The sequence below is a fragment of the Batrachochytrium dendrobatidis genome (genome assembly GCF_000203795.2).
Source record: "Batrachochytrium dendrobatidis JAM81 unplaced genomic scaffold BATDEscaffold_9, whole genome shotgun sequence".
NCBI lineage: Eukaryota > Fungi > Chytridiomycota > Chytridiomycetes > Rhizophydiales > Batrachochytrium > Batrachochytrium dendrobatidis.
The window spans coordinates 890867-905671 of record NW_006281107.1 but is presented as its reverse complement, the minus strand read 5'-3'; the positions used below and the strand labels follow the sequence as shown (position 1 = coordinate 905671).

General features: G+C 40.5%; 7 protein-coding genes across 7 annotated transcripts; 5 read left to right on the top strand and 2 right to left on the bottom strand.

The window, feature by feature from the left end:
* Positions 1 to 191: 191 nt before the first annotated feature.
* On the top strand, positions 192 to 1601 carry BATDEDRAFT_35593 (uncharacterized protein; the record flags this gene model as incomplete). The annotated part of the gene is made up of 2 exons (XM_006680365.1): positions 192 to 375; positions 459 to 1601. The coding sequence occupies 2 exons, from the start codon at positions 195 to 197 to the stop codon at positions 1544 to 1546; spliced, it is 1269 nt and encodes a 422-aa protein (XP_006680428.1). The 3' UTR covers positions 1547 to 1601.
* Positions 1602 to 1688: 87 nt separating this feature from the next.
* BATDEDRAFT_30382 (uncharacterized protein) lies at positions 1689 to 2564 on the bottom strand (the record flags this gene model as incomplete). Its single annotated transcript, XM_006680315.1, has 2 exons — positions 1689 to 1777; positions 1904 to 2564. 2 exons carry the CDS (start codon positions 2562 to 2564, stop codon positions 1689 to 1691), a joined length of 750 nt encoding a protein of 249 aa, XP_006680378.1.
* A 578-nt stretch (positions 2565 to 3142) lies between these two features.
* Positions 3143 to 4644, top strand: BATDEDRAFT_90115 (GTPase-activating protein SEC13; the record flags this gene model as incomplete). Its single annotated transcript, XM_006680519.1, has 7 exons — positions 3143 to 3148; positions 3338 to 3453; positions 3523 to 3674; positions 3758 to 3847; positions 3924 to 4098; positions 4165 to 4285; positions 4403 to 4644. 7 exons carry the CDS (start codon positions 3143 to 3145, stop codon positions 4613 to 4615), a joined length of 873 nt encoding a protein of 290 aa, XP_006680582.1. The 3' UTR covers positions 4616 to 4644.
* Positions 4645 to 5058: 414 nt separating this feature from the next.
* Positions 5059 to 7947, top strand: BATDEDRAFT_1764 (amidophosphoribosyltransferase; the record flags this gene model as incomplete). Its single annotated transcript, XM_006680164.1, has 11 exons — positions 5059 to 5154; positions 5659 to 5788; positions 5887 to 5972; positions 6180 to 6316; positions 6398 to 6506; positions 6628 to 6984; positions 7051 to 7175; positions 7258 to 7331; positions 7400 to 7499; positions 7590 to 7701; positions 7786 to 7947. Coding segments are annotated over 11 exons (1488 nt in total), but the record flags the coding sequence as incomplete, so codon positions are not given.
* A 138-nt stretch (positions 7948 to 8085) lies between these two features.
* BATDEDRAFT_90113 (uncharacterized protein) lies at positions 8086 to 9016 on the bottom strand. The gene is made up of 4 exons (XM_006680444.1): positions 8832 to 9016; positions 8599 to 8719; positions 8328 to 8496; positions 8086 to 8199 (listed from the first exon to the last, which is right to left on the bottom strand). Exons 1-4 carry the CDS (start codon positions 8984 to 8986, stop codon positions 8105 to 8107), a joined length of 540 nt encoding a protein of 179 aa, XP_006680507.1. The 5' UTR covers positions 8987 to 9016; the 3' UTR covers positions 8086 to 8104.
* Positions 9017 to 9420: 404 nt separating this feature from the next.
* On the top strand, positions 9421 to 11060 carry BATDEDRAFT_26357 (uncharacterized protein; the record flags this gene model as incomplete). The annotated part of the gene is made up of 6 exons (XM_006680303.1): positions 9421 to 9429; positions 9476 to 9620; positions 9757 to 10143; positions 10249 to 10417; positions 10535 to 10668; positions 10747 to 11060. 6 exons carry the CDS (start codon positions 9421 to 9423, stop codon positions 11058 to 11060), a joined length of 1158 nt encoding a protein of 385 aa, XP_006680366.1.
* A 169-nt stretch (positions 11061 to 11229) lies between these two features.
* BATDEDRAFT_35590 (uncharacterized protein) lies at positions 11230 to 14804 on the top strand. Its single transcript, XM_006680364.1, has 8 exons — positions 11230 to 11534; positions 11711 to 11968; positions 12047 to 12146; positions 12254 to 12997; positions 13093 to 13219; positions 13287 to 13524; positions 13595 to 13678; positions 13791 to 14804. Exons 1-8 carry the CDS (start codon positions 11247 to 11249, stop codon positions 14733 to 14735), a joined length of 2784 nt encoding a protein of 927 aa, XP_006680427.1. The 5' UTR covers positions 11230 to 11246; the 3' UTR covers positions 14736 to 14804.
* Position 14805: the final 1 nt, after the last annotated feature.

The following is a 14805-nucleotide window of genomic DNA, read 5'->3' as shown; positions in this document are numbered from 1 at the left end:
GCTAACACCCGAATATTTTTGCTACCATATATTACAATTCTTTGTGGCAATACATAATTAGCCATTTATGTCAATCCCCATGAACGCGACAATAAACTCGATCGTAATTAAATTGTTCAAAACGCCTGGAGTTGGAATATAAAAAGCAGGTATTGAGCATCAACTAGTTCAACTCTACCTTTGAGTATACTTGAATGCTTTTGACTACTTTTCTTGGAACTTTGGCTATCGCTACTGTTACTGCTTTGAGCCATAGCCCAGCAGACTATAGGATTTATGCTCCACACGTTAATGGAAAATCTGCCACCATCAATGGTGGTGATATCCATTATACTCCAGGCGGCAGTGTTTTGACTGGTCCCGTTCCGATTTACTGTAAGTAAAAACTATTCATTTGACTTGGTTGGTTTGATATCAATCTGCAATGATTACAACTTTAACCTGTATTCAACAACCAGTGATCTACTATGGTGGTTGGAATCAAACCCAGAAAAATCTGATTGAGACCTTTACCAACGGCTTGAGTTCGTCTGCCTGGTGGAAGACTCAACAGAAATACTACTACCAAAAAGATGCCACCTCACCCAAGGTCTATGTGGATAACCATGTTACCGTTGCTGGTACTGCTAGCAACAACTATTCTGTTGGCAAAGCGTTTTCAGGAAGCATGATAAAAGATCTTATTCAAGCGTATATCACCAATGGTACATTCCCAGAAAATAGCAACGCGATCTACTACATTGTTAGCACGGCTGATGTTACCGAAGTTCGCAGCAAAAGTGGATTTTGTGGCGATTATTGTGCCTATCACTCGGATATCCATCTCAAATCTGGCACTACCGTATACTTTGGTTATGGTGGTCTGCTTCCCGCCAACTGTGTGAATGGATGTGCTCCTCCACCCAACCAGACTAGCTCGCCCAACAACGACGTGTCTGTTGATGCACTCTTGTCAGCCATGGCTCATGAAATTGTTGAAACCATCTCTGATCCTGACTTGTTTAACACGGGTTGGGTTGACTATGTTTACCAAGAGAATGCTGACAAGTGTGCATGGACATATGGCAACGTGACTATTGCTGACAATGGTGCCAGCTATAACATGGGCTGGGGTGGTAAGAATTACTTGATTCAGCAGAATTGGGATCCAGAAACCCAGTCTTGCACACTTGGTGAATCTGGTAGTCATCCTTCATCATCCAGCACCACCACTGCTAAAAAAACTACCACCACTACTACTACCACCACGATCAAGCCGACCACCACTACCACCACGATCAAGCCAACCACCACTACCACCACTACCAAAAAAACTACCACCACCACGATTAAGCCAACTACCACCACCACCACCACCACGATCAAGCCAACTACTACTACTACCACCACCACTACTACTACTGTCGAGCCAATTACCACTACTGCCGAGCCGATTACCACTGCCGAAACAGCCACCACTGTCGAAACGGCTACTTCTGTTCCTACCGCGACTACACCTTGCGATATGACCGACTTTTGCTGCATGTATCTTGGACACTACTGTTGAGATTGCTGACAACAAGCATGAGAATGGAGATAGAATAAAATGAAACATTATCACCAACCATCAATATCCATTAAACATGACAATTATTGGGTTAAACTATACATGGTGAATCAAAAGTAGATATTGCGTTTTATTTGAACATCTACAGTTGAAACGACTTGGTAGGAGTGGTGAGTTTGCTGGCAGCAGCATGATCTAAAAACCAGTACAAGTTACCAGATGTTGGTTTGACTAGAAAAAAATCATAAAGTAATAGATGGGTTAGCATGCTAAACATGAATCAAGCAGTTTACAAATTAAACCTAATTTAATTGGGTGATAGAAATGAGCAGATTTCAGATATTATACTCGACATACCTCTACGACTAGGAAAATCTTGAGCAAGATCTACCATGCGATGAAATATGTCAGCCTTTTCTTCACCTGTAGCAACAAAAATGGCATTGTGGCTAGCATTGACGACAGGATAAGTGAGCGTAATGCGAGTGGAGGGTGGTTTGGGAGAGTCGTGAATAGCAGCAACCAGCTTGGTATGTTCATCCAGCAGCATATGACCCGGAAATAACGAACAAGTATGACCATCTGGACCCATACCAAGCAACAATGCATCCAATCTGGGTATACCCTCAGCAGTATCCTTGACAGCAGAGATCAGTTTGGATTGGTAATCAGCAGCAGCGGCTTCAGGATCAGACAAAAGGGATTCAGAGATGGTAGTGACTTGATGAGCAGGAATCAAATCAAGAAGAGCAGCCTTGCATGCACCATAGTTGGAGTCGGGATGAGATAGAGGAACACACCGTTCATCTGCAAACAAGACATGCCATTTGGAAAAGTCGATGGACTTGTTATGACAAAGGTGAGCAGCAAGAATCTTTGGAAGCGATCCGCCAGACACTGCAATAGTGAATACGCCTCGCTTGGAAATGGCATCTGCAGACAGACGCTCAATCAGAGAATTCAGAGCGACAGAAACAGCATCTTTTGAGGAAAAGGAATAGAGCGATGTGCTAATCATGACGAGTTTAGACTGAATGAATAAAAACAACAGCTTGAAATATACAAGATCCACGTGAGGTTAATTGACAAGTCTTGCAAGATGCCATCGTTGGCTGTTGGTGAGTTTGTAATAACAAAGACTCGTTTGGGTTTGTAATTGTGTGCTTGCAATGAGTATACGTCGAATACAACTCCAAGAATCTAAATAGGAATTTTCATGTAATCATTTCTTCCTCAACTCTGCAACAATGCCAACTACTATGGTGAGGCTTCGTTATCTGTTGCTCATACATCAAGACAATTGTTTATATTATTGTTAGTCTATTTTATACATACTATTGGAGCAACTTGATAGTTGAATTCAAACCATCACTGGAGTCAAGTAGTGCAGTATCAATGTCAAATAGTGGCAACTCCAGTTTGCACAGGATGCTCAATAATCTCGCATTTCTCATAAATGACTACAATACTAGTCTGGATGTTCTTTGGAATACTGTTTGACTAACTCCTGACTTGTCACCAATGTCCATCCACTCTTTTCCTTAGCAGACTGCTGGATCCACGGCTTTAAATACTTTTGATACCCAGCATGAGGACATGATCGTATGTATTTTTATTTACATACTGCTCAGTATATAAATAGTCTTTGTAATGAATTTCATAAGCAGGCTCTTTATTGTATAGCAGTTTGAGTCTGGAATTATCCATTTGAGCGAGTTTTCGTTGGCTGACCATGATCTGTTTTGAATGATACTTTATTAAATCACGACTTACTACCCTAACCCTGAACAGCATGATGCTCAGCTGGATTACTATGGAAAAAGGTTGGCTACCTGTTCATCAGATAGATCCATCAAGATTTTTAGTGTGGAAGGCGACAATCATCAACAGATTGCTGCACTGCATGGGTATGTCTACTTTGAATAGTTGATATGCTAGCCAAACTACTCACATTCAAACGGGTTTGGAAACTATAGACATGAAGGTCCTGTTTGGCAAGTTTCTTGGGTCCATCCTAAATTTGGCAGCATGATTGCATCGTGTTCGTATGATGCCAAAGTTTATATTTGGCGAGAGGTCAATGGGCAATGGTCCAGGATCAAGGATCATACTACACATACATCCTCTGGTTTGTTTTTTATTAATACTGTGCTTTCTAACCTGATACTGTTGATGCCATTGGTATACAAACTGACGTTTTATCTTGCATAGTAAATTCAATTGCATGGGCCCCACATGAATATGGACTTATTCTTGCAGCTGCTTCTTCTGATGGAAAAGTATCTGTGCTGACTTATCACGGTGAGTATTGTCTATCGACTACAGCTCATGTTGGTCCATCTATGATTATATTCTAATGCCTTTGCATGTTTAATAGATGATAGCACTTGGGATGTCAAAACCTTTAATGCCCATAGCATTGGCGCAAACTCCATTTCATGGGCGCCTAGTATTGTCCCAGGATCGCTTGTGCAAACCTCTAGCTCGCCAGCATCTAATGTCGTGAAGCGGTTTGTATCTGGCGGATGTGACAATCTCGTTAGGGTCTGGCGGTAAGCGTTTTAAATACTCGATGCTATGTTTGGTATCCTATGTTCTAATACTGTCAATTGAATCAGTGAGGATGATGGTGCTTGGCGTGAGGAGCATGTATTGGACGGTCACACTGACTGGGTGCGTGATGTTGCATGGGCACCCAGCATTGGCTTGCAACGAAGTTACATTGCCAGTTCATCTCAGGTAAAAATACTTGAATTATTTATTTAAATGATTTGGAGCTGTATTTTGTTTATTCTGATGTAATCATTTGAACTGGTTCTTGGTTTCTAACTGCCGTGCTATGAATACTACATTTAGGACAAAACCGTGCTTATCTGGATACAAGACTCTCCAACAAGTCCATGGACAAAGAAAATGCTCAAGGCAGAACCATTTCCAGATGTTGTATGGCGGGTGAGCTGGTCCATGTCGGGCAATATCTTGGCTGTTTCAAGTGGAGACAATAATGTTACACTTTGGAAAGAGAACGTTGATGGTGACTATGTTCAGATTGCCGACGTGCCTGAATAAGTAGAAATGAAGCTGGATGAGATTTTATCTAGTTTAGTCTTTTCAACAGTACAATTGCACTACAGGATTCCAGCTATATTCGCGTGAAATGGAACATCTGGGTTGCTTTGAAATATAATGGAATATTTGGTATCTACTATAAATCGACTTTTCAATCAACATTCTCGATTCAATAGACACAACGACCATCATACGAGGCTCACACAATATTAATAGTCAAAACAACACAATATCCAGTAAACCAACATCAATCATCTCATGAGATTGGCGGTTTATTAGACACCCTTATTTAGCATCTTGTTCTATATGAATACGGCAGTAAAACTTTAATAGAAACCAGTTTTGAAATTGAGGGTCATGCGTGGTTCGCTCATCACGCGCTTTAATGATTTTTTTAATTGAATTCAAAATTTGGCTTGAATCATTTTAAAACCATTGTAGCCATGTGTGGAATCATTGGTGCTATTCTGTCTGACCATCAACAGTTGGTTAACTCTGAGATATATGAATGTCTGGGTTTGTTGCAGCATCGTGGTCAGGTATGAACTATCAGCATAGATACAACTCAGTATCACTAATTATTGTTTACTATTGTATTCATATAAAATGGAATTTTTCTATATCTTGCAGTGACTCTTTTGTTTCAAAATAGTCAATGATTGATATTCGTTGCGCTTTCTTACTACAAATTGACTCTAATAGACAGTCAGCTCTTTTAAACACAATGTTCATTATATAATACAAACTATGGGTTTGAACTGTCCTTTCTCCTCTTTTGAAATAGTCATGCACTGTACGATCATCGAATTTGGAATCGGATTTGTCCATTGTGATTCACATGATTGATTCGAGTGCTTTTTGATGTTGTCAATCAAACTGTACCAACTTGTTTTATTTTACTTGGATACAGCTATAAAAACATGTGCATCTTGCGACTGGTATCTAACCTTTATCAATATTTTCTACCTATTTATGTAACCGGGGCTTGATTTTGTTAATCTGTGTCAATGGCTACTGCTGTTTGATGGCGTGTTCTATTACAGGATGCTGCAGGAATCATCACCTGCAACAACAAGGGCAGACTATATCAATGCAAATCCAATGGCATGGTACGAGATGTTTTTGTTCCATCTCAACTAACTGGTTTGCTTGGACATATGGGTGTAGGACATGGTAAATATTTTGCACGATCGCTAAAAGTTTATTTCATCAGCTATGCTGCTCTTGTATTTTACAATGATGACTGACTGGTCTGCAATTTTTTAATTCAGTGAGATACCCAACCGTTGGTTCATCGTCAAATTCTGAAGCACAGCCATTCTACGTCAACAGTCCCTATGGCCTTGTTCTTTCTCATGTAAGTAACTCAAGCTTACTACCAATTTGATGACTGTGCCTCTTTTTTTCTTTCAGTTTAAACCCATTACGATCATATCATTACAACCGTCTTCGCGTAAAACAGAGTGCTATTCCTACTGCAAATTGATACCCTCAACCCTTGTTTCAAATAGAATCCGAGTCATGTACTCACTGCTGAATCATTAATTGAACCATGACTTTATAGAATGGCAATCTTACAAACGCCGACGAGTTACGTGTATTCCTTGATCAAGATGCTCACCGCCATGTCAATACCAACTCGGACTCTGAGCTACTTATTAATATTCTCGCCAACAACTTGCAGCAAACGGGAAAGTTCAGGTGTGTAGGATGCTTTAAAAACCAACTGGTTTAGTAAACCTGTGTATAGTTGCTATAAACTAATGACATGTTTAATTATAGAACAAACGAAGAAGATATTTTTACTGCTATTACTAAGCTTTATGAGCAATGTCGTGGTGGATATGCTTGCATTGCCATGATTGCTGGGTTTGGTTTAATTGGTTTTCGAGTGAGTTGTAATTTCAAAAATGTGTAGTTTAATCTAGGCATTGATCATTGCTTGATCTAGTCATGTAGGACAAGGTTACTTACAGTCTTGTCAATCTAAACCGGATAAATAAAACATATAGGATCCCAATGGAATTCGCCCGCTCATTTATGGTGAACGTGTCTCTGCAGACGGCAAGGGAAAAGACTACATGATTGCATCTGAAAGTGTCTGCCTTGAAGCTCTTGGCTATTCCAACTTTCAAGACGTGAAACCTGGCGAATCAGTCATTTTTACTCCCAATACCATCAGTCGTCGACAATGCATTGAGCCAAGACTTTTCACGCCATGCATCTTTGAATATGTGTACTTTGCTCGTCCAGATTCAGTTATGGATGGCATTTCTGTTTACAAGGCGCGTTTAGCTATGGGCGAAGCTCTTGCCAACGCTGTTGTAGAAAAGCTTGGAAAAGATATGGATATCGATGTTGTCATTCCAGTATGTCTTGCATTAGTTCAAGTAGACAGGTTTAAAGCCAATTATTGATTTCGTGTTTTGTTATAGGTTCCTGATACCAGTCGAACGTCTGCTCTGCAAGTATCATACAAACTCGGCAAACTATACAGAGAAGGATTTATCAAGAATAGATACATTGGTCGTACATTCATTATGCCTGATCAGCAACTTCGGTAGGAGATTTAAACCGTATTAAACCGCCAATTGGCGTGTCATATGGATGACTATGTGACATGCTAACTTTTCTAAAACCAGTGTTAAATCTGTGCGTCGCAAGCTCAATCCCATGCCCATGGAGTTTGCTGGAAAAAGTGTATTGATTGTTGATGGTAAGTTTTATTTTATACACGAATTATTTGAGAATTTAGCCTTTTAAACCATGCATTCTCTTGTTTAGATACAATTGTACGTGGCACAACTTCACGCGAGATTGTTCAAATGGCAAGAGAGGCAGGTGCTCGTAAAGTGTATTTTGCTTCTTGTGCACCAGCAATTAGGTAAAATGGTGTTGATGGCTATTCTTGACAAATGTGTGGATCTTGATTTACTGACGTTCAAGCGTATTTGTAAAAATGCATTATTATTAGATTTCAGAACGTGTATGGTATTGATATGCCTACACGATCGGAACTTATTGCTTTTGGAAAAAAAGATGATGAAGTTGCAGACGCCATTGGTGCAGACTGTGTGATTTTCCAGGTACTACCATTCCATGTCTATCTTGTAGCCATGACATGACATCTGATTTACTCAACCTATTTCCCTGCTATCTGTCGTTTCTAGAATCTGGAGGACCTGATCGAATCTGTAGCCAAATTTAACACTAATATCACCACGTTTGATGTATCTGTATTCAATGGTAACTATGTTACTGGAGATATCGACACATCGTATATGATGCACCTTGAGCAACAACGCAGCGAATTGACCAAGAGTGACAGGATGCCTATATCTGAAAATGTGATTGGTTTATATAACCAGCTCCATGCCAACAAATAGACGGTTGTTTTGCCACAGCAATGAAACTTGCTTTCAATAATAATCTCTTAAAAAATCATGACAGTATCTATCCATTCATCCTATTTTTTTACTATTAATTCTACTATTCATCGGAATCGCCCTCATCGGCTGCATGTATGCTTGCTTCTGTGGCATCTGCTGCCATTGAAATATCTTTACTTGCCTTTAGTCGCTGACCTGATAATTAGTGGCACATTGCATTAAATATGCGAGTTAGCAGCCTGCTTGAGACGTATACATTGAGTCAAGTGAGAAGGATGGTCAATCCCAGTAGTAAAAACAAAACAAAATGAACTCCAACTTACGAACTAGATTTGCTGCAGCTTTTTTGGTTTTCCGATCCAATTTCTCAAGCTTTTTATTCAGATCACGTTTAAGATCCCAGTTGGGTTTCTTTGGAGCAAGATTGGTGAGATCCAGCTCCTTGTTTCTTGCTTCCTCTGCCTCCAATGCATCGTGTTTAATCGTCTCGGCCTACAATATTAAAAGTACATGTATGAGTACATGATCCAGTTCATGATACATCCATCAATATAGGACAATGGCCATGCTGTGATCTGTCGGAATAGGATTTACCTGTCCTTCAACTGTATCTACATGATGTTTAGCATGTGGCCCAACAATGGGTGCAGTTTCAACGTAGTCTTTGAGGGCATCTGTTTCGGGCTGATAATTTCTGAACCTCAATGCAGATGCACTAATTGTTATTGGAAATATTCAATATAAACAGTAATACCAAATGGTTAAAATTGGATTTCTGCAACAGAACTGTTGGTAAACCATGCACAGGTTGACAGAAACAACATTACCTTGTTTCTACAGCTGATTCTGTATCTGATTCTTGCCGATGTCGTTTGGTGTCGACTCCATTCGTGTTGCTGGTGGTGGAAGCACCTTGCTGAACTTGTTTTCTAAGAGCAGCTAGTCTTTCCTTGCGATTCTCAGCAGCCTCACTCAATCCCATATTCTGATATATGCGCTACAGTTGAATCTTGGTTCAAGCTTCAGATCCAGTAAATTCCAAGTGGAATTGATTTTTCCAATTCACTCAAAGCAAGTCAAAGTCACGTGAAATACATGTGATCACTTGCTTGCTTATTGTCTGTCAAACGACGTTTAACATTGAATCTGTTCAATTTGAATATCTAGTCCATACACCATGCTAAAGCTTGCCAAAAACATCTACATTGGTATGCTTGAAATTTCACTATGGTCGATAGAACTGATGGCTGTTAATTTTAACCGACTTTTGCTACTTGACTATTTATAGTTGCTGCCAAACGAACGGTTAGTAAATGTCAGTTATTGCAACGTGAATAGAGTCTAGCAAGGAAATATCCACGATGATTGGGTTTTGCTAGTCAGACTGTAGAAAAGAATTCCAAAACATACGCCTTTATGGTATTGGTACGCTCATCTCAGTGTATTTTTATCTATTATAAATACTCTTTAGGCTTTTGGTGCGTTCAATGGTAAACTTGCTAAATTTTCTGCTAATGAGCTTGGAGGACTGGTTTCAGCTGCCGTTGTCAAGGAACTACCAGCTAGACTCAAGATAGACTCGGTGATCTACGGCAACGTGCTGCAGACTTCATCTGGTAAGGTGACGAGTCATGAAACTAGGGCCGTGTTGGATTTGATTTTGTTAAAAGTCGATTCAAATGCACTAGAATTTGTATATTGGCAGAATGAATTTGGGCTGATCATATTTAAATGGCCAATTTATACTTTTAGATGCGGCGTATCTTTCTCGCCATGTTGGACATCGAGCTGGTCTCCCTATTGAAGCCTCTGCTTTAACCATCAACCGTCTTTGTGGTTCTGGGTTTCAAGCCATCATCAATGGTGCACAGGACATTCTTCTTGGTGAAGCGGAAGTTGTTCTTGTTGGTGGTTCAGAAAACATGTCACAAGCGCCTTTTGCTCTCCGTGATGCGCGATCTGCTCCGCGATATGGTGTAGATCAGAAACTGGAAGACACTCTTGCTCATGCACTCATTGACTCGTACCCAACCAAAACACCCATGGGTATTACTGCCGAGAATCTTGCGAAAAAATTTGGAATCAGCCGTGGACAAGCTGACGAGTATGCACTTTTTAGTCAAACTCGTTGGGCAAAGGGTAGGTAGTCTGACTTGTTGGTAAAGCTTGGTGATAGGGTTTGAATGTGATGTTTATACTTTGAGTCTTACTTGGAAAATGTGATCTTTTGTATGTGTTTATTAGCTCAAGAAAGTGGTTGGTTTGCGGATGAGATTTTTCCAATTGAAATCAAATCGCGAAAGGGTGTCGAGCTGTTTGATGTTGATGAGCACGCTCGTCCTCAAACTACGCTTGAAGGTCTTGGAAAACTTTCACCTGTATTTATCAAAGAGACTGGCATTGTCACTGCTGGGTAGGATGATCATGCTAAATGTATTCCATTACGATTTGCTACTAGCTCTTGGCTAGATCTGTCACTTTCAGATACATTGGGTTGTTCAAGATACTCACTGGAGATTGTATTGTCTAGAAATGCCTCTGGAATATCGGATGGGGCAGCTAGTTTGGTTATTGCCAGCGAAGCAAGTGTCAAGGAATATGGGCTTAAGCCACTTGCTAAAATTCTCAGCTGGAAGTATATTGGAGTTGAGCCGAGCATTATGGGTAAGCTATTTTCAATCTACTTGGCAGTATATATTTTGTAAATATAACATTACACTCATGGCTGGTTAATTATGGCAGGCATTGGACCAGTACCAGCGATCCGTGAAGCACTCAAGCGTGCAGGTCTTGCATTGCAAGATATTCCTTTAATTGAGATTAATGAAGCTTTTGCAGCACAAGTGCTGGCAGTATGCAAGGACTTGAAACTTGATCCAGCCAAGATCAATGTAAATGGAGGAGCGATTGCTCTTGGACACCCACTTGGAGCGAGTGGAGCTCGTATCATGACACATTTAGCGCATCGTATGCATCGCACACAAGCCAAGTATGCTCTTGGATCTGCTTGCATTGGTGGAGGACAAGGTATTGCGATTGTTCTTGAAAAAGCATAACTGAACAGCATTGATTGATGATTCAAATCAGATTGATTTACGCTTAATAAAGTCGTATAAAATGAGAATGAAAAATAAAGATTAACAAAAACAGTCAATGAGAAAGTCAACCGATTGACACTCAAAAGTCGTGCTTTGCTTCGATTGAATTCTAAGTTACCCTGACATTACAACGTGCGATCCAATATGCGTTTTCACCAGCACTCCAGTGGCAATATGGCGAATAAACCATTGGGTTCTTTTATGATGGTCTGCACACTACTGATGCTTGGACTCATTGCACTTGTTCCTTCATTGTCTGTATCGGCCACTGTCATTGGTCTTGATTACGGCACTGACTGGCTCAAAGTTGCCATGGTTAAGCCCCGCGGTATTCTGGAAACCGTATTAAACAGAGAATCCAAACGCAAGACTGCGACTGTCATGAACATACGCAATGGTGTGAGAACGTATGGCTCTGAAGCTGTTGCATTGGTAAGTCTCGTTGGCTTGGATTGGTTGATGTCGAGATTATTTTGAACGTGTTTGCTCTTGATTCGCTTCGAGTGTTTTTGTTCAAGAGCATCATCGTATTTGTAGAATGATGGTGCTCTTGCGTTGTGATCAATATCTTTTCTTGCTTACATGCTTTGTTTTCTTGACTTGAATAGGGTATGCGCTTTCCTGAAACCACTTACTCAAATCTCAAGAGCTTAGTTGGCAAAAACTTCTCCCATCCTATATGTGAAAAGCATCGCAGTGTTTTCCCAAATACCATGATTGCAGATACAGAAAGGAATACTATTCGCTTCCAACAAACCGATACGACGTATTACTCCAACGAGGAGCTTACTGCCATGATATTTGCTCATGCAAAATCACAGGCAAAGATCTATAGTGGTGTTGCTGTTTCGGGTGCTGTGATTACTGTAAGTAGAAAGGTGTGTTTTGTAAAGATTTAGATGCATAGATCTAATGTTTGGTATTGTTGGAATGCGGTGAATCAGGTTCCTCCTTATTTTAATCATTTCGAGCGTCAAGCCATTTTGGATGCCGCCAATATTGCTGATCTCAAGGTATTCCAACTCATCAATGATGAAACTGCAGGTACGGTTCATCTGTGTTTATTATTTGCGCTATCGTCTGCTCTCAGCCTGTACTCAGTATGCTAACCTGATTGGATTGACTCGACATGTTTTGTTTTACATTCTTAGTTGCCATCAACTACGCACTTGGCAAAAAATTCCCTGATCCAAAGTACCATTTGTTTTATGACATGGGTGCTGGTAGCACAATTGCGTCGGTTGTTTATTTCAAAACTGGTACTGCAACCAGATTTGGAAAAAATCGTACTGTTTTGGAAGTAGAAGTCAAGGCTGTGAGTTATGATGATACCCTAGGCGGTAATAACATCGATACTCGACTACAACACTATCTGGCCACCATGTTTAATTCAAAAAACTATGAAACTTTCAAAGACATATCTGTCTATGACAGTCCTCGCGCTCTTGCTCGTTTACTCAAAGAAGCCAACCGTGTCAAACACATCCTTAGTGCCAATCAGGAATCTATGACATTTGTTGACTCGCTGTTCAATGATCAAGACTTCAAGGGAAAAGTAAAACGCACCGAGTTGCAGATGCTTTGTTTTGACATTTTGGAGCGTGTGCCTCAACCATTGACTGATGTACTTGCCAAAGCCCAGCTTTCTTTGGATGATATTGAATCGGTTGTGCTTGTTGGTGGTGGTGTGCGTGTTCCTGCTATTCAGGCTGCTATTGTTAAAGCTGTTGGAGAGGAAAAAATTGCTCGTAATCTGGATGGTGACGAAGCTGCTGTGCACGGCGCCGTGTTTCATGCTGCTGCAGTGAGTGCCCAATTTCGTCTTGGAATTGAGATGAAGATCAAGGACATCAATTCCAAACCCATGCATGTTATGCATACATCCGAGCCTAAAGGTATTCACAAACCAATTTTTGTATTGACGTTCCTGCCTGAATTTTGTAGCAATACACGACCAATTTATTAACGTTTTATAACTGAATGTTGGTAGCATCAAGCGGGACATCAATTGCTATTGATACTGAGCTGTTTAACGAAACATCACTTTTGGGATCCAAAAAAGTACTTGTATTCAAACGAGTTACAGACTTTGATTTAAAAATAGTTTATCCTGAAAGGTAATTTGAATCAAGATTCAAATTGGTCTTGATTGTAATGAGCATTAACAGTTATTGTATTGTATAGCAAAGGAGAGTATGTTGAAATTGCGCGTGTCGAGGTCAAGGGTCTCACTGCCGCCATGAAAAAGTACAAGGAAAAGGCGATTGAACCTCCAGTGGTAAAAGTCCAGTTTACTTTGAGTGAATCTGGCACTTTACTTGTGACTGGAGCCCAAGCTGTATTTGATCTCAATGCTGTCATTAAAGAAAAGCCATCTCTTAAGGATAGCGTGCTCAACTTTTTATCAGGAAACAAGGGAGATGTAAGTAGTGTTGACTTTTGAGCCATTGTAGCCTTTACGATTCTGACAAGATATACTCGTGTTTCTGTAGACTGAAAAGCCAGTCGATGAGCAATCGAACAGCAATGAGGCTTCTACAACTAAAACACCTGAACATGACGGGGAAAAGAAATCGGTATGAAACAGATTTGAGACTGCATACTGTTTTCACTTGAAAATGCTTTATAGTTTGGTATTTTATTGTTCTACAAGATTGTACTTACTGGTTGTTATTATGATATGGGTAGGACAAGGCGGAAACCAAGACACCCGTTGAAGTGGGTGCCAATGCAACCAATGTGACTGCAGAAGCTAAAAAATCCGTCATTGAAAAAGTCAAACTGGAATACGAGATTAAATGGCAAACCATCCTTCCATTGACCCAAGACCAAAAGAAACACTCCAAATCTGTTCTTGCTGCCATGGATCTTGAAGATCAAGCTCGTGAAGAACGCGAACTTGCCCGCAACAATCTCGAGTCTTACCTTTACAAATGCAAAGAGCTAAGCTGGGAGGATGACACTGAGCAATACGCCACTACAGAAGAATTGACCGCTTTGAAAGAAGCCATTTCTGTACAAAGCCAATGGTTGGATGATAATGCTGAAACTGCAATTACTACAGAACTGACCGATCGTTATGCTCAGCTTAAAAAAGTGCGATCCAAGATTGTATTCCGTCAATCCCAAGCCAAAAAACGACCTGATGCTATTGCAGCTTACAAGGCCAAGGCTGAAAAGAGTAGTAATATGTATAATGTATACTCTGCTGCCAAGAACACGGACGATACTCCACTCTATACAGAAGCAGAACTTGATGGATTCAAAAAGATGATAGACTCGGAGCAGGAATGGTTTGATAAGACGAATAGCGAACAGGAGAAGCTTGCACTGAATGTCGATCCTGTACTCAAAGTCAAGGATCTTGAAATGCGCGGACAAACATTTGACATCATGCTGACTATGATGAGTCCTGAAATGCGACTTCGCAAAGCACCCAAGAAAACCAAGACCACAGTAACCAAAAGCACTACTTCCAATGACGAAGGTGTGGAGGCTACAGAAACCACTGCCAGTGCGGACGAATCTGACTCGAATTCAACCGAGAAGCCACATATTGCTGTAGATGAGACCAATGAAATAGCTGAGCCTGCTGAACCACTTGAAGATAGTCCGTCCCGTGAGGAACTTTAAGGCATTTGGCCTTTGTTAGGTTGCTGTACACGCAGCTTTATATCTCAATAAAAGTGATTTATCAAATGAA

Coding starts and splice junctions, on each gene's coding strand:
- BATDEDRAFT_90113 (XM_006680444.1), bottom strand. CDS start 8,986: ATGGGATTGAGTGAGGCTGCTGAGAATCGCAAGGAAAGACTAGCTGCT. Junction 8,720..8,831: donor GAATCAGCTGTAGAAACAAG/GTAATGTTGTTT, acceptor AATAACAATTAG/TGCATCTGCATTGAGGTTCA. Junction 8,200..8,327: donor AGCTGCAGCAAATCTAGTTC/GTAAGTTGGAGT, acceptor ACTAATTATCAG/GTCAGCGACTAAAGGCAAGT.
- BATDEDRAFT_35590 (XM_006680364.1), top strand. CDS start 11,247: ATGCGTTTTCACCAGCACTCCAGTGGCAATATGGCGAATAAACCATTG. Junction 13,220..13,286: donor AAAATAGTTTATCCTGAAAG/GTAATTTGAATC, acceptor TGTATTGTATAG/CAAAGGAGAGTATGTTGAAA. Junction 13,525..13,594: donor TATCAGGAAACAAGGGAGAT/GTAAGTAGTGTT, acceptor GTGTTTCTGTAG/ACTGAAAAGCCAGTCGATGA.